General features: G+C 50.8%; 3 protein-coding genes across 3 annotated transcripts; 2 read left to right on the top strand and 1 right to left on the bottom strand.

The window, feature by feature from the left end:
* The first annotated feature begins 1,779 nt into the window (after window positions 1–1,779).
* LOC100899190 (N-acetylated-alpha-linked acidic dipeptidase 2) lies at window positions 1,780–10,772 on the top strand. The gene is made up of 13 exons (XM_029112040.1): window positions 1,780–1,956; window positions 5,780–5,988; window positions 6,349–6,566; window positions 7,120–7,317; window positions 7,574–7,808; window positions 7,984–8,076; window positions 8,207–8,292; window positions 8,386–8,471; window positions 8,885–9,065; window positions 9,154–9,584; window positions 9,722–9,917; window positions 10,143–10,245; window positions 10,565–10,772. Exons 1-13 carry the CDS (start codon window positions 1,780–1,782, stop codon window positions 10,770–10,772), a joined length of 2,421 nt encoding a protein of 806 aa, XP_028967873.1.
* Window positions 10,773–13,308: 2,536 nt separating this feature from the next.
* Window positions 13,309–17,597, top strand: LOC100899046 (acetylcholinesterase). The gene is made up of 13 exons (XM_029112039.1): window positions 13,309–13,425; window positions 13,729–13,828; window positions 13,964–14,127; window positions 14,722–14,859; window positions 14,927–15,188; window positions 15,271–15,354; window positions 15,465–15,650; window positions 15,795–15,960; window positions 16,118–16,322; window positions 16,418–16,489; window positions 16,579–16,769; window positions 16,961–17,107; window positions 17,300–17,597. The coding sequence occupies exons 1-13, from the start codon at window positions 13,309–13,311 to the stop codon at window positions 17,472–17,474; spliced, it is 2,007 nt and encodes a 668-aa protein (XP_028967872.1). The 3' UTR covers window positions 17,475–17,597.
* A 2,974-nt stretch (window positions 17,598–20,571) lies between these two features.
* LOC100908801 (uncharacterized) lies at window positions 20,572–21,286 on the bottom strand. The gene is made up of 3 exons (XM_003745305.1): window positions 21,186–21,286; window positions 20,863–21,043; window positions 20,572–20,680 (listed from the first exon to the last, which is right to left on the bottom strand). The coding sequence occupies exons 1-3, from the start codon at window positions 21,196–21,198 to the stop codon at window positions 20,572–20,574; spliced, it is 303 nt and encodes a 100-aa protein (XP_003745353.1). The 5' UTR covers window positions 21,199–21,286.
* Between the last annotated feature and the right edge of the window lie 1,627 nt (window positions 21,287–22,913).

The raw sequence follows: 22,913 nt of genomic DNA, 5'->3' as shown, positions 1-22,913 counted from the left end.
CTGCCGGTGGCATCGCCTATCTCGCCGCATAGCCTATCATTCGGCGCCCCAGGCCTTCGAGGGACGATCCATGCGAAACTAAGGACGGCGGCTCTCTCGAATGCTGCCAAGTATAGTCGAGCTCCTATTGAGATTCCCCTGCGCCCCTCGGTGGAGGATCATTATATGTGGGCTGGATACTTCGAGATATAACGAGTCGGAAGAAAAACGAAAGATTCGTTATTGAAATCGCTGCACCATGATCCCCAGTAATTACCCTCGCGGAGAGGGTGGAGGAGTCTTTTGCTGGATAAATTTTTGTTCTCTGAATAGCAAGGCTCGACTCGCTGTGTTTTATGGGGGCACCGGAGACAAAAGAGAGCCAAAAGAAGAGGTTCTTATAATTCTTCTCGTCAGAATTAATTTAGATAGGGTGGAAACTGTGTGACTCAGATCATCATTCAGCGAGATGGATTCCGATAAGAGCTTGACCCCTGAGACGGGACAAAGACATTCATACAAAATTCACAAACTGCCCGCTCCGGGATGTGCGTCTTCGGGCATCGGGCGAGTCTTTCTCATCGAGGATTTGTGCCAGTCTTCGTCATACGAGGAAAGGAGTTTTCCTGGAAGGCGGTGATTCTTTCGAAGCTCTCCGAATATGCGCGAGCCTGTGGAGTACGCAGAATGCACGAAAAACATCAAGAGGAAAGTTCTCATGCATCTGCGCACTCGCCTCTCCGGCATGGCAGCTCCCACTAGATTTTCCGCGCGCCAGCTGCTCCATCCGAACAGCATATTGAGTTCACCTTGTTTCCTTTCCGAACATTCCTGCTGTACCCAGAGAGGGATCCAGGTAGGTGGATAGCACGGGATATCTCCACGGACATATTGCAAGACCCGATGTGCGACCAGAACGCGTCCCGGGAAGGCAAACTCCTCCACATACCTATGCGGAATCCGATGAGACCCACTCTCCTTCTCATCTATCTCGACGTTCGGCCGTGCGACCCTCGATCGATGAAATGGCGATCCCGTGATTCTGAGAATATTTGTGGATGTCGAGATGCATCAGATGGAAGCAAAAGATCATTGCCACGGGAGCTGACAATGAGAGCTCTCGGTTGACAGGAAAATGAGGCGGCCGAGTCGGCACCTTACCGAGTCATAAATCGCGATTCCAGATTCCAATTCCAGAACTGGACAGGATCGGTGAGTCTCGGGAACTTTAGGTGATTCGAAAGTCCCCACGCGTCATGTGACTCATGTGATCCGACCGTGAATTTCCTCTAGCAACGGAGGAAATTGAGCTCAAGAGTGCTCGTAAAGGAACTTTGGGAAAGGCAAACGGGAAAGGGAACTCCTGGGGGAAAGAGCTCCGGGATGCGAGGTTTGAACACGCGAAAGACTGCAAACCCCCGGTTCGAGTCGTCTCGTGCGAAAAGCCAAGCACTTCCCCCGCAACCCGCGATCCTGGTGAATTGTGGTTCATCATCGATTCAGTGTGCCCGATGGGATTCAAATCATTACCAATCGGATCGGCTCGCCCCGCTCTACGATAAAATTGCGGTTGGTAAGTCAAGTAATGCCCTTTCCGGGCTACGTGAGTTACCGCGTGAAAGCGCGCAATCCATTTCCGATTCAGGTTTCGGCTCGGAACGAGCTTATCCCAATCCGGGAAGAAAGACCTCCGAGGCGGGGCGGTCATGTGATTCACGATCGAGCGGATTTCAGGCTTTGAATCATAGCTCCACAAACATATGCACGCGGTTATCTCCAGATAAAAGGACCATAGAAAGCATGAACTCATCGATGGATTCCGTCGATTACATGAAGTACACGGATCCGTACACAAAATGGCATACGTCACAGTCTGCAGAAGAAATCGACCTCGGACCCCAGCCGCCGGGCGTGATTGACGGCGCCGAGGAACACTTCCGCTTCCCCGGGAAACCCAAGAAACATGCGCATCTGATGGTGAGTTCAAACGTTTTCCCTCACGACGAATCGCTCCGCCGCAAAAGCTTGGGTGATTGTGCGTCACAGGAAGGGATGCCGAGTCGACATCCATCTCCATAAATTCCGAACTTCTGCTGTTCGATTCGAAATCTCATGCCGACTCTGCGACCAGAATCGAGGAAAATACGGATTAACGGGATCTTGCGCATCCTGATGGATATCGTCGAGTCCACGACGGACCGTGGGGAGTCAAGGAGCAGCGCGGAGCCTGCCCGTTCCGGACTTCATGCCGCGCGGATCAGAATGAGATATTACTGCCAATTTCGATTCCGAAGTCGAGTGACGATCATTCTAGATTCTGCCAAGTCGGAATTTGGCCTGGAACTCAATCCTATCGTCAACACATTCCCGAGTGTTTCTAAAATGTAAACAATGCTCACTTCTGAGAACCGCTTCGATTCGATTCAAAACAACAGTGCGATATCATGTTTCTTCACTCCTCTCCCAGACTGAAACGGAACCTCTAGTCCCGCAAGTAAGGCGACGAGAGAGGGGATCTCTCAACCGGCCTGAGCTCCGAGGAGAAAATCGCCTCGATCGCTTCGACTCATTCCGTTGAAACTTGATAACGTTCCGTTGTTCGAAATAGAGGGGAAAAAAACTGCAGGTTATGTCTGAGCGCCATTGTGACGAGTGACGACGCAGGGTCGCTCGTTGCGGCGAGTCGATTCCCGAATCTGATTCTGGAGCTGATTCGTTAACAAAGATAAGCCGCGGAGGAAAAGGAGGAAAAGTGTCGACCTCAGCGAAACTTTGCTCCAACTGGCGAAAGCGTTTCCTGACTTCCACAGTCACCTCGTTACTCGAACTTCAGCTAGAAAAGGTCCCGGAACCGAGTCGAAGAGATTCAATCTATTTTCTCTGTTACTTTGGATTCGGTTGTTGCGACTGCATAATATGTATGTAGGTCCTTGGCGCCAGTCTGGGACCGATTTGTGCAGCTGTAGAAGCTCAGAGTTTGCATTCCGCTGGGTGGGATTTTGGTGGAACGCGGAGAGTACGAGGTCTGCGAGGTAATTTAATGACGGATTTCTACAAACTTGTTTTTTTTGTCGTCCATCTTATCATCACGGCTACGATGTGAATCCTCGCAAGATTGGCGATGTAGAGCATGGGTGTATGCGTGCTTTTCAGAGAGGCCGGTGAAATTCGCCAACGTTATAGCACTTTCACCCTGCCCCTAACAAAGCGCGTAGCGCTGAAAGGAAATAATTGCCCTCTTTTTTTTGGGATAAGGAACTAAGTTGCGGTGATGGTTACCGAGTTCCGAGCTCTTCCCCCTTGCCTCGACCGCGTGGATTTCTTCCTCAATCCGGATTCGAAGCACAACCATCTTGCGAAGACCCCTCAGAGAGAAATGCGCACGCATGTAGATGACCGACAGCAAATAAAAGCGTTTCTCGGGAGAATGAGAGCGTCATCGCGGAAAAGCAGAGTCGAATACGATTACAGAAGCGTGACAATCTCGCAAACCAAGAAGATACTTCTCCAGCTCGAGTCTGTCCGACCTCAGCATGAGGTCGCGTCGGAAGAGTAAGACCGGAACTCGGTGTCAGCCCCAGATACCCGGAAGGCTTCTCTAGTTCTCATGAGGAATTCTTGCGACTCAGTCCGAGCCGTGGAAGCTTAGTTGACCGTGGAGCTGCTTAGCTACCTCAGAGTACAGTCTGACGGTGGTCACAAATGAGCGATCTTGGTGCACGGACTGTACGCGGTTTTGGAGAAAAAACTGGCCTCATTAGTGGCCAACTCGGTGTGCTAATGCAAGCGGCATATCTCCATTCTTTATCGCCGAGGAGCTCGTCCCGTATCTCGCGCTCTCTGGAGGATCTCATCTCTACGCATTGAAATAGGCACGCTTCGGTTGCATTAAATTCAGGTAGTTGGTGTGCGAGAATGCTTGAGAGCGACGGAGCACAATCATCATTATTTCACTTTTTTTTTATTCCACTGCGAACCGCAGGGTCGCGTCGATCGAGGACCCTTGGCTTTGGGTTGCGAGTGACGGGAAACGGAAACAGTGGTGCTCTTCACGCGCCTTGTCATCGATAATGAATATTGCTCCCGTTCAGACCGGAATGACGGTTTCCGGAACCGATTTCCAAACGTATATCACTGCCCTTTGAACGGATGCATGACCGCTGGGGACAAGGATGGGATACAGAGAAAATGTTCACGCGGAGAGAACGGACTCTCGATTGCAGTGACGATCGTTGGAGGAAATCTAGTTATAACTCCACTGGAGGAGAAAATACTGGACTTGGCTGTTCCTGGGGACATCGGTTCGCGAAGATTGGGAGAGCTTCGAACGGAGGATATGTTTCAGAATCAGCATCAGCCCCCAAGGAAGATACAAACTGTGTTCCGATCCAGCTGTTCGTGTATTACTCACAAGGGGATTAAACTGCGCTATCTGAGTCTTTAGAACGAATAGACGACTCCGCTGTTGGATTCCGCCTTCTTCGTCGGGATGTTCGGCGCGCTACTGTTTCCATTCGCTTCGTCTTGAATGTGTTCGTCTCGGATTGGTGTGTCATTCATTCGAATGGCCCGCGAAGAAATTCCGAAATTTGATTCCGTATTTGCTGCTCGGACCCAAAACGTTCCGATTCTGAGAGCTTCGAAGAGAGCACATCGGAAACAGTTCACTTGCGGGGCTATTCGAAGTTTGCTCCCCTGACTTGGAATGGGCCGCAATGTTTTCTCGCTCTCTTGTATCGCTTGTGTTGGGCAGACAGATTTGGAGCTTGAATGCTCGGTCAAACCGGAATCGTTCCTTCCGTACTCTCCCGAAACGGATCTGAATTTTATCGACTTTGATCGTTGCTCGATCTCAAGAGCCCTTCAGGTTAGACCTCGGATCGCGTTTCGGGACCGATCCGAGCCCGGTAATTCTCCTTCTCGATCTCGAAAAATACAATGTATACCTAGAATTAGTGCGATGCGATCTTGCAAAAAAATGTTTCAACTCATCAGCTCGGAGAAGGGCTCTCGATGCTGAGCTCTCTGAACAATACCCGGTTGGAGTCTTTGTCATGGAGCGCTCTTGAATGAACAATGTTTCCGGTGAGATTCCTGATGTGAAACAAAGTCTCTCGAAGGGAAGGACCACCCACCTACCGTGCTAGCATTCCTCCCAACAATGCGCCCTGACCTGAATGAGGAGAATGTGGTATGATTAAACCCCTTGATGTCGGGGCGCGCAAATTCAGGACCCAGTCTATCGGTATCCACGGCGACCGACGTGGCGGGCTGCCTTTATTTCCGAGCGAGACCCATTTAGAGAAACCTTTTCTTCGTTGCGCCCGCGGCCGTGGAAGAAACCTCGTGAAATACACCTTGAGAGCAATTAGGAGCGGTTTGACTGACTGACGAACGGTTGGGAGGTCCGAGCAACGTGGAGGTCCAGAGAAGATTCGCACACAGATAATAGAGCTTGCCGCGTCCGGCAGGTAGCTAATTCTGAGCGTCCGTGTTTCACGTGCTTTCCTCGGCGACCGGATCCACAAACATTCTCGTTTCGCGATTCCCATGGCTGGACCCTACCCGGGCCAATTGCGGAGTAGATCCCTCAGGCAACCGACTACTGAATTTTGGCTCCTGACCCGAGAGCTTCTGACTTCCGTCTCGAAAATTCACAGCGAGGAGATGACAGCGGCAACAAAGCGGGGTCCCAGGGGAGGGCGGCCACTCGAATTTACTCCGAAGAGTTTCTTCGAATGCGCACGAAAAATATCGAGCTACAACGAGAAACTGAAGCGAACAATCTCTGTATTTTCAGCTCATTTGGTTAATCACTTCTGGGCTCTGTGTCGGGCTCCTTGTTGGATTCTCAGCTCGCCACCTGCTCCAGCTCCACATAAACTTCGTCTCGACAAGGGGAACATCGAGAGCTCATTGCGAGCCCTTCCATGGAACGGATAAGTTTGTCCAAACTTTCGCAACCCTTATCTCATCGGTCAGACGGGAAAACCTGAACCGCTGGTTATGGTGAGAATTCCCATTTCCGATTCCGTAGTAGACTCTTCCCCGCAGGCCGGACTTCCCGATAGAACGGGACGGGTTTATTGCCAATCCTGGCCCGGGAATGACAATGACCAGATGGCTGTAGCTAACTAGTTCGTAAGCAGAGCTCCTCATGTTTCCTTCGTCTCGTACGATGGTGCGCTACATCCGCTCTATTCGCGACATCGCGGAGGATGAATGTCGATTTTCTCTTCACTGATCCTGCTCAGATCGCACGAATCCTACGAAATCACTGATGAATATTTCTAGAAATGGGCTCGTTTCGGAGCACATCGATGCACCAGACCAGACAAATGCCAAAAACTCACTGTGCGAAAACTTCAGGTCACTTACGCGAGATTCTCATGTTGGAGGTTCCCACAAAGGACGGGAATTGGCCTTGAAGATCCGCGACAGATGGGCAAGCTTACCTCATGCGAGAGTCGAGAAGTACCGACCGCTCCTCTCCTACCCGGACACCGAACGCGCCAACGAAGTTCGTCTTCTACAGGGATCTAAAATCCTTTACCAGATGAACATGAGTCCCAACGAAACAGCGTTCGGTGAGCTTCGATTAGTGTCCTCGAACGAGGTCCGGAAAACATCCACATTCGCACTCGGCCATGATTGATCCGGTGGTTCCAGTCTCAAGAGCGAGAGGAATTCATTTCCATGGGAATACTCCGATGGAGTCAAGCGAATGCTACCCAAAGCGTCTTCCCTGAGAATTTCCCTACTATTGTTTCCTCGAATCACTCTCACTCACTCAGTCAGAGGCTTTTCATATAAAAAGATCTCCATTCCACTCGGAGACACACGCTCGCGCAGGGACATGACGGAACGCGCACGCAGTCAGACGATCACGCGGCCAAAAACAAGCGCGTATGCTTCAAAAAGTTTTCCCTGCTTCGCTATGCTTTTAGCTTTCCGTAGCGAACGAGCCACTATGAATATGCATGCGGTATTAGGCTCTTGCGTATCAGCGGAAAATTCAATGTCAAGGTGGGGGAAGGTGCAAAGAATGAAAAAGAGATTGGATGGATCACTTCTCGAGGGAATTTTATTCTGGGATCTAACAAGCTCTGAGGCGCTCTGTCGTTTCCGTGAATCCCCCAGAAACTCATCCGTATTTGGCTTATTCCTCACCCGGAAAAGTTCGAGGTAAACCCGTGTACGTCAATTTCGGCCGAGAAGAAGATTTTGACACGCTCAGAACTCGCGGTGTCACTCTGAACGGGACCATAGCCATAACGCGCTTGGGGAAAGCTCAAATTCTGAGGAAAATCCAACAAGCGAAGAAGAACGGAATTAAAGGTGAGACTTCACCCGAGTCGGGTCACGTCCCTACCGACCATGAAAAGCTCTGACCTTCACCCTTCAAAATAAATACGATTCTGTGATTTGCATGTGGAGGCTGGCAGGAAGAATCTTTATCGTGAATGGTAATCTGGATTCGGATAAACTTTGATTCTCTCACTGTGCAAACCGAAAGTTCGAGCGAAACTTGGATCCGACTGAGTGAGTCAAAGCCTCGGCAATTCTGAGCACTCGAGATTCTCTCTTCTCCCAGGAGTGGTTTTGTACCGGGATCCCCTGGACGCAGAGTCGTTTGAAAGCGATTTCGCCGGTCCATCTATGCCTCTCGATGCCATACCGCGGGCCACATTGAAATCCTATCCCGGGGATCCGGCCACTCCATATTTGCCGGCGGTGGAGGATGTGAATCGGCAGAGTCGAAGTGACATCCGCTTGCCGGGAATCCCCGTCCAGCTTATCAGTGCTATTGACGCGCAGCATCTCCTGAAGTGAGTCTTTGAGTCACAGGACCCCGTTCTACCGCGTACAACAACTTTCACCTTATTCTCCGAAGCTTGGCAGACTCATTCCGATTCCCTCTGGATATTTTTATCTGTCGCTAGCTCCGACTGAATCTTGTGAACACTGAGAATTTCTGAGCTTATGTGGACTCTCTCATTCAAGGGACTTGGGTGGTTCTAATGCCCCGATGGAATGGGTTGGCAAGCTCAACGTCTCCTACTCGACTGGACCTGGATACAGAGACGCGGCGGAAGTGTGAGTTGGTGCACTTATGGGACGATTCAATCAAGCCGTCGTCTTCGCTGCAGAGGAGGCAATCGTGTTACTGATCTACGCGAGGGTTTTATCCGAGCTCGATGTTTGAAGATGCTCTTCATTTTTACAGTGAAGTTCAGCTTTCGTCATTCAACCTGTTCAGAGAGATGGATATCTATAACGTGCTTGGTAGCATACCCGGCTCGCTTGAACCAGGTGAGAGTCCGGACCTGTAGGTCAATGGAGGAGATGAGCCCGTTCGGAGGTCTCAAATCGACTGAAACGAAATCATCCGGTATGATTCTCCAGATCAATATGTCATAATCGGGAGCCACCACGATTCTTGGGCTCGAGGAGCTGCTGACCCTGCATCGGGAATGGCTGTCCTTATGGAGGTGAGAGAACAATTATTTTTATCATTCGATCTAAGGCAGAAAGTGATCAGCTGTGATTGCGTGCCCGCGATTTCGCCCGAGACGGAATCATTGCGCAGCCACTATCTCGCATTTCATCCACCACATCAGAAGCGGGAGAACATATGTGATGATCTCTGTGGGAGCCTTGATGCGAAAACTCGCGTTCCGCCCATGCGAGAGACCCCCTTCCATTGCCATGTACCGTCATTAGCGGTCCGCTAACGAGAGACGACTCACGACGTGGTTCTCGCGACTCGTGCGGCACGAAATCATGCTTCGGAAGAACGTCAACGAGATATCCTTTCACCGCAAGAAGCTCAAGTACTCGGTGCCCGTCTCGAGAGAAAAGGTTTTCATTCCCCACTTCTGACATGGTCGGAAACCTCCTGCAGGTCGTGCGGGCGTTCTCGGACCTTTATCACAAAACGTCTTGGCGACCGAGGAGAACGCTGCTCTTCGTTGCCTGGGACGCGAGTCACTTCGGATCGGTTGGAAGTACCGAGTTTTTGGAACAGTACTCTGCGCAACTGAGCCACGCTATCGCCTACCTCTCGCTTGATAAAGCAGTCACAGGTCAGTGAGCCCAAACTCATCAAACGGGAACGGCGGAGAGAATCCACCGCCTCCTACAGAACGTGCAGACATCTCCCGCATCTTGCAGGAACGCGGAGCCTGCAGGTTTCAGGAAGTCCTCTGCTGCGGCAGGCTCTGGAGAGGGCTGCGAAACAGATCCCGGCCATCGAGTCGCGTCCCGGAGACAGTCAACAAGTTTTCGAGAATCTCTACGCTTCATGGCTGAGCGCGAGGCCTGCCCTACTCTTGACTGGTCGCGGATCCGTTCCCGAAATGCTCCCCCCGACGGGAGAATCGGACGCTGTGCCATTCTTCCAAATGCTCGGCATTCCCGTGGCCCAGATCCAGTTCGTGAATCGCGGCTCTTTCTGCGATTATCCCGTACTCGACACCGCTTATGACACGTACGATTTGATGGCGAACCACATCGACGTCGGTCAACATGCGATGTACGCCCTGACCCAATTGGTTTTGGGGACCGCTCTGGAACTTGCGGATAGTTTCGCACTGCCATTCAAGGTGGGTTGGCGGAGTTCCGAGAGGCGAACCGATCTCGATGGTTTCACGTAGAAAGAGGCACGCATTGTCACGCTGGCTGTCAGCTCCCCGACGTAGGCGTTGGACTCTGTCTGCAAAGCGACATGACGTCGTTCCAGGTGGTTGACTATGCGAATCAGATTTCCGCTGATTTCGCCGTGTTCCAACGCGAGCACAGAGAGATCTTCCGAGCGCACGGCGTTCAGATGGAGCCGCTGACGAAATCGGTGAAGGCTTTCCGAGTGGCATCGCTAGCTTTCCAAGAGAGCTCAGCACAAAACGCACCGTCCACGGCAAACAACGCATCGTCGAGCCGTAAGTCCCCCTTTGCCGAGACACTTGAATGTGCGACGAAGAGCGACAGCAGGGGAGATGATCGTGCCGGACATTTCGTGCCGCATCCGGATTTCATATTGATCGATTACAATCGTCGACGACGGTATCCGACAATCGATCGAGTCGACCAGAGAAGAGGTCTCGGGTTATTCATCTTGCGGAAATATTGTGGTACACTTACTGACTGGTGATGTCTCGTTTCAGTCTGTGGGATCTTCAGAGTTCGAGACGAGAATGATAATCTATTGAGAATTGAGAAAAGTTTCCTCCTTCCGGAAGGCTTCGCTCCGGCTCAGCCATACTCGAGGTGAGGCCGAGCTAGTGCTCGCTTGCAGAACAAGCTTGACTGACTGAGCTAGATACGATACCCTTCCCGCGGAAGGCGCTTCGGGAAGATATATCGAATGGGAGATCCAATAAGGGGGATGTGACTTCCATAAAGTCTCGCCGGGGATTCCAGGCACGACTGGGATCCCCAGATCTTGGCTCCTTGAAAACGGAACTCCACTCTAGGGTAGAATCATGAAAGGCGGGCCGAATGGTTGAGACACGTGATTTTGCACCTAAGCTCAGTAGAGTCTCGGGTTCTGAATCCTCCTCTCACCGTGATCCCTCACCTCCCCCAGGCATATCCTCTACGGGATCGACAAAGAGAACTCGGACCGAAGTCTGCTATTTCCCCATCTCGCGGAGGCGATTCGAGAATTGCGGCGGAATCCCAGATCATCGGCGTTGCATTCGGTCCGCGAGCACCTAAGTGTGGCTCTGAATGCGCTCCGCAAAGCCACTGACCTACTCAACCGCAGTTTGCTGACTGGCAAATCCCCTCTATGAAAACGTAGAAGAGATTTCGTCGAGGTAACATTCGTCGAGTGGGAAGCTTGTCGATTCAACTCGAGCTCTCGCCGCCCACTCGAACAGTTCCGAACTTTCCCGAGTCTGCCGAGCGGTCAGGAAGAGACAGAAAGGACGTCCAGCTCTGACTGGAATGGTTTCCGAAATTGTTCGATTCCCCTGTAAATTGTTTTATACATGTACATAAAGCATTCGCAGACGAAACTCATGAGCAATAAAGATAATGAAAGCAGCGGTTCCTCAATTCCTTATCGTGCGCCCATGTTCTTCTCACAAACCACGTTCCTTGGGTGAAAAGGAGCGTCATTCTCTGATCGACAGCCGTTGGTGACAGTCACATCCTGCCAATCGGATCAAAAAAATTTCTGTCTCTGCTCAGACAAATGTGTGTTTTGACCTCGACCTTTTTCGACGCTGGAACGGAGTCGGACGGCTGTCGAATGAACTTAAATGAGATTGTTCTTGCTATTTATTCTGTCTCCGACATGGATTTGCGCAATGGCCCGCTGGGTCAACACTGACTTTCCCTCCAAAAAAATCGCCCGTGAATTTTGCTAAATATTTATCGCCGCATTCATGTTTCTTTCTCGATGCTCTGCCATCGGGAATCTTGCGAGTACGCGAAGCGAGCTTTTTTTGAGTTGATTCGGGCAACGCCAACTAATCAGATTTCATCGTGTTAAATTCTGTAGTCGCCCATTGCGAAATGGCACCAGCTGTCCCTGACTCCGGAAGCATTCTCCGTGCAACGCAATCGTAAGATCACCCGAGGAGCCAGCTTCGAAATTGATCTTTGTTCGTTCCGCGTCAATGTGAGTCAGCGAAGTTTCCTCGCACCGGGGAAGGTACATCAACAACACGCATTGTCAGAAAAAAATACACCGTTCCCTGCGCTCAGCAGTGCGTCGAGAGCTCAGCGTCGGATACGTACACTTCGGCAGCAGATGATCACTTCTTCGCGTTCTGCCATACCGACCCCTTCTTATTAGCGAGCATTAATCTTGCATCTCCGGAATCTTCTGATGATCCTTCTGTGAGGGGGAGATAAATGTCTCTCCTCCCATTTCGAGCGATCTGGTATTCCATCTTTCACACGTCCTGCTTCCAAGTACTTGAAGTTGCATGCGGAGCTGTAATCGGATTGTGTCGAGGCGCCGAATTTAATCCGGAATTTAATTATACCGAGCTAAACGTGAGTGGTTGACCGCTGCACCTTTGGAGCGATCATTTATGCCCGCGTTTCCCTCAGTTCTTGTCTCCGGAATTGTTCCAGACGAAGGAACTACTCGAGGGATATCGGTCTCGAGATGCGTTTTCTGCTCAAGTGCTTGAGCTGGGAAGAAATTTCTGACTTATGATCCTCCCGCTCGTCTAGGTGGGCATTCCAGGGCACCGACCAATAAAATCTCGCTTATCGTTCATCGCTCGACGAGGAGCGTAGGAAATGACCACACGTACTGAACTTCGACATCAGTGCTGAGCCCCACAATTACCTACATCAGTTTTGCGTGTCGCGTATAAATCGGCATGGACTCCGTGCCAACTCGCTTCTCCCGTCGAGAACACGGCCAAGAGTTCTGTCAATCTTTCTTGTCGACATCGTGCCCCCATCGCGTGTGATTCATTGTACGATGGATGAGTTCTTCCTCCTCTTCTGGCCTAAATGGGTTGATCTTTCTTTCCCTCTCGAATCCGAAGAAATTCTGCCGCTCTTTCCAGACTTCATCCGACCACCGCCTCGATTCATCGGAGTTTGCTCATTCCACATCGAGCGGGTGCTCCGGCGTCCCCCGTTAATCGAGAGTCCTCCGTTTGACAGCGTGCTCTTTCCATCACACGTCCGCGCGGCGCCGGCAAAGGTTGGTAGAAGTTTCGAGAGCTGCCTCCCGCGATTTCTGATCGTTCTGTTTTGATCCTTGTGTGCCGATCACCACAACTAGGTAATCGGAACCTTCCGGTGTTTGTATGTATGCCTCGAAGCGCCCGATTCGCTCAAATGCGGCCACCGGATTCTGAGAGTCGATCAAGGCGAGTCTTCGGACATTTTCGGCGGGGAAAAAAGTCACACAAGGTCAATGGGACCTCGCTGCAGCAATTTTGAATTTCTAATTGTCATCGTTTTCCGCGATCGAGGGAATCAACTGCTCGATCTCGTGAATGGAGGAGCAGCGTTCCTACCGGGACAGAACTCGGCCCTAAACGAATTCTCCCGTCGACCGACATGGATTATGGCTCTGTCTCCGCGCGGTATCTCTCCTTTAGCTTATTATCAATCAATCTACAAAGAGCATAGCGGAACAAAATTACCCGATTATCGGCAGTAGGGTCGCTTCAGCTTCCGCTCACCTCGAGTTGAGACCATCGTCGACGTGATGCGAGAAATAGACCGGAAAAGTATAGCCCGCGGAGCAGAGACTTTATCCAGAAAAGAAATGAAGCACGATATCAAATATGTAGCCCTCATCGCAATTCCAGCTTCAGTAATCGTTCCTTCAACGTGGAGTACATATACAGCATGACTGCGACTCACGAAAGCGTTCAGCCGATGATAACGGTTGATAAGAACGATGACGATTGCCGTATCGATAGCGGCCGAAACAAGAAGTTTCACGGAGCGCTAGGGCAGCTCAGTGTAACAGAAAACACACAGATATTCACGACTTGGATTGATAAGGAGCATTGCATATCGATTGACTCCCGTCAAGTGGAGAGGAGTGAGAGCTGTCGCGCGATTCGATGTATGCGTATTTTCACAGTCGTCCTCCTTTTCTGACCGAAGACAATTTGCACTAACAACGACCTTTGCTGATTGTTTTGCAATCGCTGTCGACGGGCAGAATTCAACAGACATGTCTGCCCCCCATTGACGGCGAGAATCAGCTACCGGCCCGCGCAGAACTCTCTGCTTATCCTGCTCACGTCTCTTACCTTCCAGATGCAACTGGCTCTCGATAAATTTCTAATTGTTCTGACGATGATGGCCTCGGAGCGCTATCGGTGTGAAGGAGCGTCCAAGAACGGGCCGCATCCAACAGGTGAGCTGAAAGGAGCGCCACCCTCAAGGCTGACGGATAGGGAGAGCCGAAGACGCCCGTTCGATCACTTATCGAGGAGTTCCGGATAATGGCACTAGGCATCATTTCATCTCTCAATCTGCAGATCCCCTCCAGGTCCGATCGTCGAATCCCTCACCGGATTCATTCGAGGCGCTCCTCACGAAGTATTGGCTACCGAAATCGAGGCCTTCCTTGGAATTCCGTACGCACAGCCCCCGGTGAATGAGCTCCGTTTCGCGAAACCGGTTCCCGTAAAAGCATGGAACGGAATACTTGAGGTTTGTTATCGGTCCCTGCTCTCCGGAGTGGAAACTACTTTCGGTCGCTTGTGCCACGTGCCATGGAGGGAGCGATTTTGAACTTGCGAAGAAGACCAAGTCGTAGCACTCCGTATTTCACATCGAGTATGAACGACGAGGGAAAGAGTGAATGTCCTCAAGTGTTGCCTACAACGCTCATCGAGCCTGCATCGTCAAATGAGCAATAGTCCCAGAGATCCAGATTCTCCAGACAGGAGATTCTGAAGCGGGCTCGGGAATTCCCATCACGATCGCGTCACCGTTGGAGTATTTTTGCATCCGCTGCCGGATGTATGTTTCCGCTCATTGTGCACGGTCCCGATTGCAGTCGGCTCGATTTTCAATTCAAAGTTCAGCTCTCGAACGTATCAACCCTCTTTGACCCTCCCTAATGGATAAGATCCACATGGAGAGCTCAGTGGGATCAAGTGTTCCCAGGGTCCCACAAGTGCACAGGGGGGATTTATAAATTATCATCACCAGTCTGAATACCTATGAGCATCAGCTGATGCCTATGAGTCGAAGCTACAGCCTCTGGTCCGGTTCTATTATGATTGACGCGTTGTCTTTCAGGCAACCCGGAAAAGATTCGGCTGTCCTCAAGCGAATCAGTTTCTCTCGCCGCATATTCAACTGCTCTATGAGAACCACACATCCGAAGACTGTTTGACCCTGAACATCTGGCGGCCGAAGGTGAGATTCCTCTCGAAAGTCCATGCGAAATTCCGAGTCCGGAGGGTCTCGCGAATTAATGAATCTCTGCTCCGCCCCTCTCTAGCTCTCCGAGGGATCCGCTCCCAAACCGGTTCTTGTTTTCATCTACGGAGGAGCCTTCCAATGGGGCAGCGCCGACGTCTTCCTCTATGACGGAGCAGCGAACTCGGCTTTGAACCACCACATTTTCGTATCCTTCAATTATAGGGTGGGTCCCTTCGGATTCCTCGGTCATCCAGATCTTCCGGCTATTTCCGGATCTATCGGCTTCTGGGACCAGAATACGGCGCTGAGATGGGTGAAGGACAACATCCAATCTTTCGGAGGTTGGTCTGCTGGACACTAACCGGATAAACTTCGCCCAGTTTCCGGATCGGAATCTATAAAATCTCCCGTCTCTCATTCAAGGAGATCCAGATCAGATAACGGTGTGCGGTCACAGCGCTGGAGCGATATCCGCCGCGGTTCATGCAATCTCTCCCCATGCTAAAGGTGGATCTATGGAATGATTCTACAAACGCCATCATAGAGCTCACTGTCATGGAAGATAGATCTGATGATCACGAGCTCATGGAAATGCATCTTTTTGAACATCGACCTAGGTCTCTTCCGACGCGCAATCCTCCAGAGTGGAACAACTTTATCCATCGGGACACTCAGTCGGATCCCGCGAGACACATTACGCAAGATCGCGGAACAATTGGGCTGCGAAGGAAATCCCTCGGAGTTGGTGGATTGCTTGCGAACTTTCGAAGCCTCTGAACTCGTCGCCGGCATTGAAGCTCTCGGTCAGCTCACGAGATTTTTTTTGGTTCCCCATGAATTTAGCCGTTCCTAATCTGAGAGGAGACCTCGTCCCTCGGAGAGGAGATCTCTCTTCGGAGAGAGTCTCGCACTCGGGTTGTCATGGAATATTCATTTTCCGACCGCAGGTCTGGAAGGTCTCATTCTCCCACCGTATGAATCCGATTACGTGTCTCTGTCGCCTCAGTTCCTAGAGAACGCCACGTTCAACGTGGACGAGATCATCATCGGAACAAACGAACACGAAGCCAGACACTTCGCGAGACGCATCGTGGATTCAAACCGGAGTCTGAAGTAGGTCTTCGATGTTTCAAGACCTCCGGGGAGAGAGGCGATCAATTTTCTGTCTATCTATCGGTGCTCAATCGCCACCCATTCCGCTAGGCGGGGACGAATGAATACATTTCCTCGCGCGGAAGTTCAGAGCTCCAATGATTCCATCCGATTGCAGAGCCATTTTCGCCGAAATCGGTGGCATGGCACCCTTTGCCGGACTTCTGAGGAACATTTTCGAAATATCGATATCTGAGGCGAGAAGCATCGTTTCCGAATATTTCCCGGTTCACGAGGAGCTGAGCGAATCCGAAGTGATCGACCTGGCTTCACAAGCTGCGACGGATCTCTTCTTTCTGTGTCCCGCCCACTTTTTCTCCCAGGTGAGTTAATAGAATTCGCGTGTCTTGCCGAATAGACACACCGTGATCCGCAGGTATGCACGAGCTTATGTTCTATGGGATTTTCCGTCCCGAAGGTCGCCGCATCCAAGAATGTCGCAGTTTTCCGGTATCTATTCCGTCATCGACCGAGCTTCACCCTCTATGAGGTGAGTGATTTCCTCGTGATCGTTGAATCGGCCAGACTCCGACTCATTGGATTCCGACACGATATCAAGCTCGAAATGCACCGCTGCAGGAAATCCCTGGTGTCTTGCACGGCGATGAATTGCTATTCACCATGGGCAATCTGCCAGTGATCCAGGAGCTTCTGAGAGAGGACATTGTGGCTCGGGCGGATGAATACGTCTCGAAGCTCAATCATTCTACCGAGGAGCAAGATCTCTTCGAGAACATCCAGAATACCTGGTCTAGTTTCGTTAGGAACGGGTGAGTAGCGTTCGATCTGAGTTTGTTTGGCATTCAGTGATTTCATTCTCTCAGCCTGATCTCGCCGCGTGGGCAGAACCTATGCGGATCGCTCGGGGCAATATGGAGATCAGCTAATTCAAGGTTTACTTCGGGCTAGGGACGGAATGCTCCTAGAGGAGTCTTCTCGATAGGGGAATTCTCTGTTTCAGTCTCCCCACGCTACCAGACAGACGAGCGTGGCCGCGTTTCACGGCGTCGCGGAACATGTACATAGACATCAAGGAAGACTTCCAGGTTCGCCGGAACGATCCAAACACGAAACGCTGTCAGGTCTGGGAGAAACTCATCATGCAGAGGTGAAAATCTTGAGGAACTAATTTGACCGCTCGGATATAAGATAAGAAATTTACCCGACACTTTATCCGCAACGCTTAGATGCTCATGAATGCCCCTCTGAGTAATCATGCGGAGCTCCGACGGCGAGCGGATTCGGCGGGAGATCGGGAATCCTGGCGAACGAAAATAGAGATAAATTTTTATTGTTGCAGATCGAGCCCCTACCTCGACAAGCAAGTAGACGACGATACAGAGGCCGACTATAGCGAGAATCTACTGAGATTCTCAGATGCTCAGACCTCTGAATCTGCCAGTATCTCTCTGAACCCGTGTAGTATACTCTTAGCCTCTATCATAGTTTCACGAACAATCTTCCCGAAATTCTGAATCGTTAGTCGAGCTACCTTATCTCATGTACATTCCTCTGACCCTCGTGTCTGTAAATAACCGTCGGATGTACATATGCCTGTACACTAGTCAATGTTCTCAGATTAAAGTGTGAATTAGGTTTCTCTTGTATATCACTTATATCCAGGAAATCCTGATGCCCCGCTCGACTTCCGGAAAGATGATTCGGCACTGCATGATCTCATGATATAATTGCTGTCATAATCAGATAGAGCACGGAGTTGTCATGATGGGAACGATGGTTTCACTGACTACGGATCGCTGTAGTTTTGAATGAGCCTGTCGAGTTGCCAGGTTTGGCCGGGACGGCTTTGTCACCGCGAGGGAACTTGTCGTATATGAGATAGGAATAAGTTGGGCTCTCGGGGAACTCTACCTGTTCTACAGGATCGAATCGAAGGTGAGGTCTATATCCTTCTGACGGAGACTATGGAATGAATCCTGAGGGAAACTTTCTCGACGACTCGGGTCGGAGCTTCTCGTAATACGTACATCGTATGCATACATAGACTGAGTAAGCTGTTCTGTCTGCAGCCTCATATCAGTTGAGGGTTGATATGAATCAGAGGCAAGAGCTGCGTTCCCCAATCGCATACACTGAGAGCGGGATTGTCTTCCCCACCCAGGAGACTCCCCAGTTTTGGAATCGAGGAGTTACGCGTTTCTGGTCTTCGCAGAGAAACCGTGGGTCGGAACAGGGCGAGACAAAATGCCGCCTCACCAACGTTGTCGATTAATTATATCAAGTATAGAATGAGCCGAGGGATCTTCGCTCATTTACGGTGGCGATCCTAAAAAGCACACACACCGGCTGCGAAAGCCCTCGAGGAGTCTCAGCGGGTATCTCCGGAAGGATTTCCCCGCCCGGTTTCCTGAAACATTTTCTCCCGCGCTTGTCGTCGTTTCCGTAACAGACAGACTCAAACGACGCTGTGTGCAGAAGAATCATTCCCCCTTTCGGGGATTATTATTCTACTATGGCATAAGATACGTGGGAAGCGTCACAAACCGGGGGGCTCGTGATGATCCTACGTGAATGGTCGCTGGCACAACACGCAGGTCTTGACTCTCTTCCACCCGTCCGCTCCACGTAGGGGCTCAAGGGTAAGGAAAGGAGCACATTCGACATCCGCCGTATTGGATGGGAAGCGGAATAATGACTTGATCATCTATCTAGGCACTCTCAATGAGGGCCAAGAGAGGAGTTCCTGGTCGGATTCGAACTCATGGCGAGGATCCGCACTCCGACGGACATGAATCTTCTGACTTCAAGAAGCTTGAATCTCTCGCTGTAAGTGAAGGGGAAGGCTGACGATTCCCAAGCTCTCATCTCCCGGATGAGAGCGACTGTCTCCAGCTTAGTTGTTGGTTGGCTCTTCTCGATTCTCTACTCAACGTCAGGTGGAGGGGGACGAAATCATCGTCGCTTGCTTCAGAGAGCTCTCTAGGTCGCTTTTTCTCCCGAATTCTTTCAGAGCAAGCTTCAAGCTTGTTTCTTCGATTTGGGAGATAATTTGAAACTTTCCCAGATGAACCGGCTTCGCGTAGAGATTCCTTAGCAATGGTCGGGGAGTGATCGAAGCCTCCCGATCTCGACGCTTTATTGTGTCCCTCTGCGTCTCACGATTCGTCTGACGATTGCTTGGAGCTCGAGAGAACAGACACGAGTTGACGAAAAATGCTGTCATCCATGTCAGTCGGAAAGCTGCCGAGCAAAAAATGCGGGAATCCATCAGAATCTCCATTCAAAGAGCCTGGTCGCATTACTCGAGCGGTTCTTGCCCCGGATGACGGGAACGCCTGGATATTTTGCTCACTCAGATTGATTGCGAAATTTTCTCTCCGTACTCTTAATTCTAGTTCTCGATCGTTCGAGACGAATTTTTGTCCCTGATGGAGTCCAGCTTCCCTTGGACTCGAGCGCGGCTGATTTGGTCAACCGGGGATACAACCTCAGTCTGTATCGGGCCATGTCTTTGACAGACTTAGCTGAGCGTGTGACTAAGATATTTCTTGTCCGTTCCTCGCGGAACCAAGGGAAGGCCGAAAACCTAGTCTCAGTTGTCAGATGCCGAGTGTTTCCTTACTCAAGCCATCGTTACCTTTTCATGAGACGCCGTCAAAAACTCCATTTCGCCCTGGGCTTTGTGACTCGGATACACCATTTCGGGAGGACGGACTTCACCTCGTGTCTGAGGTGCTCGAGTGCTCACGAACAGTCCCTGTGGCCCCAACAGGTAGATAGGAATTCGCACCTTCTCCGAATGAAGGCGACACAACATGCAATAAGTCATCACACGAGCTGTATACAAATGGGGGAAAGAAATTAACATACATTCCCGCATCCTGGATACATATTAGCTTATATCTCGCGCGATCTGGTAGTCGGTGCTCTCGGTTCCGATGCGAGCCTCCGCTCTCGCTGACACTATTCGTTTGTGGCTTGGAGACACCCATGTCCTAGGAGTGTTCATCTGGATTTGGATCCGAGGAAGTTGTCCGACTTCCTCTCTGGAAGGAGTCCGCTCGTCCTTGCGGAAGGATACGAGAGTCTCCGCCCTCACCGAGCTTCGAAACTTTTTATATCCATGGATTTGGAATAGAGAGTTCTCACCGTTGTGATGGCATAATTCAGTCGATATTGAATGCACTTACGTCTCGTCGAGCCGGGGCAGAACAACGAGATGGTTCTTCACGTCTTCGAAGAAGCTCATAGCGATCAGGGGGATGAGGTTGTGGGTTAACGGCGGGTGAAAAACCGGAAATCCTAAAATCCAAAGAGGGGGCGCCCATGGGAACCTCTGCCGAGCGTACGAGTGTCAAAGAGATCGAGTACAAGGCGGAAACCTCCTCGACGTCTGTATTCAGGGATCTGATGGCTCGCGGCCCAGCGGTCCTATTTCCCAAAACTTAAATGAATTATGACTCGACCACCTAGAACTCTTCCATTCGCTAATTTATAGCTGTATATCGAAAAACTTTGGCTGATCAGCTTAACTAGACGCTGCGCCATACTAGAGCGGTGAATGCCTTCCTGTATCCTCGAGGACTTCTTCTCGAGACTTCTATCGCTCCGTCACTTATGCCGAGCGCCATTTTCCAACACTGCGCAATATCGAGGATTATTTGCTTCTCGGGCTTCTCTGCGGCCTTCATTACATGTTCTCCGTACAACCAGAAGGATACTGTAAATTTTTTGCGAATTTGGAGGCACAGTCCGGATACCATCGCTAGATCGCTTTTCGCTGATAAGAGCAGCATTAGACTTCGCCACCAAACAGCGTCGATTTCAGCGTCGCCTTGCAATGTCAACCTAAGCTTCATGTTACTAATATGAGCGTCCTCCCACATGGGGACCGCATCGTACCGGAACACACAGAAGTCCCTGTGCAACGAGGTTTCGCTCTTGAGCTTCGAGGGAGGCCCCAACTGGCCACAAAAATCCAGGACACCATCGGGCGAACCCGTGTAGAGCTCCTCGAGATGATCAACCCAAGATAGTCTCAAAGGTTTATCGGTGAAACGCCACACCGTGAACTTCTTATCATCTGGAAAAATCCAGACATAGAATTATCACGCCGCTCTCTGCCGGGAACTTCTCCAATTTTTTCCTCCGTTTGGGCTCCATTGCGGCGAAGAGCTCCCCATAAGAGCTAAGTCCGAGAACTACGAGAAGTGCGGAGTACTCACCTTCATTTCCCATTGGAATATGTAACGAGCGTGGAGACTGAAAAACCACAGGATTTCCGATCGAACCAACCCAGGCTGGACGATTCGACTGCGGGGCACCAAAACACATCGTCGTCGACTCGTCCGCTTCTCATCTCGAAAATAGTGAAATCTTACACCGCTGGGCCCGCGCACAGCCAAAGTTTGAATTCGATTTCGTGCGGATTCCAGCTTCCGGCGATAAATTATTGTCGATACACCGAAAATCGCCTGGCGGCTGTCCCTGACATTGTTAGAGAAATAAGTTCCGCGAGCCAGATTCCATACTCGACGCCGGAGGGATCAAAAGGTGCTCGCTCTGAGCTCCATAGAGAGATCGAGGTATGGGGGCGGAGGAAATATGGACGGTGTCCTTCCCGGCTACCCCGCCATTGTCGCATTCAATTCTAGAAGGAGCTTGCAATCAAAAGAATCTGGACTTTTTCCGCAAAAGGAGCTGCGATTATTCTGCGTGTTGCCCAGTAGCCGATGAGTCGAAGAGAGGACTGAAGATTCTCGGTGCCCGGATGTTTCCCGACGACTTCCGTCGTAGTCCGAAGGATTCTCCTCGGACTAACACAAAGATCTGCCGAATCCGTAGCTTCAGTGCTTTGCGTGGAGAGCACCGATAAGCTGATTCTTTATTTGCTGTTGAGCGATTTCGCGGAGATTCATTGTACAGAGGAACACATCAAAAGGCACCACCCCGGAATTGATGCCTTCGATCACCGACGGTGGATGATCGAGATATCGAATGACAGTCGATCTCCCACGAGGTCTATGGAACAATACGACGCCACTCTGGAAGCCTGTGCCCATTCCTAGAGCCGAATCGGGAATGAGGCTCGGAATCTGAGACTTCATCGAGCTCTTGGCGGGCTGCGAGAAGTCTGACGGTCATTGTTATCGACAAGTTGTCGATCCGGAGCATGGTGTATCCTGGTTCCCAGGGAAGGCTAGTTGAAGATGCCTCTCGATAGAGGACTCTCCCTCGAAAATGTACCACATATCTATCCTGGGAAAATAAGTATCGAATGGTATCGCTCTGACTTATACGAGCGTATCTTATGATCGCGCGAATAGCCGGTTGTCCGTTATATCCGAGCAGAGTAACATGGGAGGTATAGCGCCCCGGGGTCGTGACATCAGTCCGTTTCAAACGGGAGTCCGCTATATCCGGGTCCGTCATGACGAGGTTCGACTGTGCATATCTGTCCTGCTAATGGAAGTTCTGCCTGTGACACTTTTAGGAGCTACCTTTGTGGCACCACGGAGTTGCCATCCCTTGCGCTTCCAGGAACCGACGATTTGGACACTTTGGAAAGACCCAAACACGAAACGCTGTCAGGTCTGGGAGAAACTCATCATGCAGAGGTGAAAATCTTGAGAAACTAATTTGACCGCTCGGATATAAGATAAGAAATTTACCCGACACTTTATCCGCAACGCTTAGATGCTCATGAATGCCCCTCTGAGTAATCATGTGGAGCTCCGACGGCGAGCGGATTCGGCGGGAGATCGGGAATCCTGGCGAACGAAAATAGAGATAAATTTTTATTGTTGCAGATCGAGCCCCTACCTCGACAAGCAAGTAGACGACGATACAGAGGCCGACTATAGCGAGAATCTACTGAGATTCTCAGATGCTCAGACCTCTGAATCTGCCAGTATCTCCCTGAACCCGTGTAGTATACTCTTAGCCTCTATCAT

This window comes from Galendromus occidentalis, unplaced genomic scaffold, assembly GCF_000255335.2.
Source record: "Galendromus occidentalis unplaced genomic scaffold, Mocc_1.1 scf7180000077481, whole genome shotgun sequence".
NCBI lineage: Eukaryota > Metazoa > Arthropoda > Arachnida > Mesostigmata > Phytoseiidae > Galendromus > Galendromus occidentalis.
Note: the sequence above shows the minus strand (reverse complement) of the source record. Positions and strands in the feature narration are given on the sequence as shown.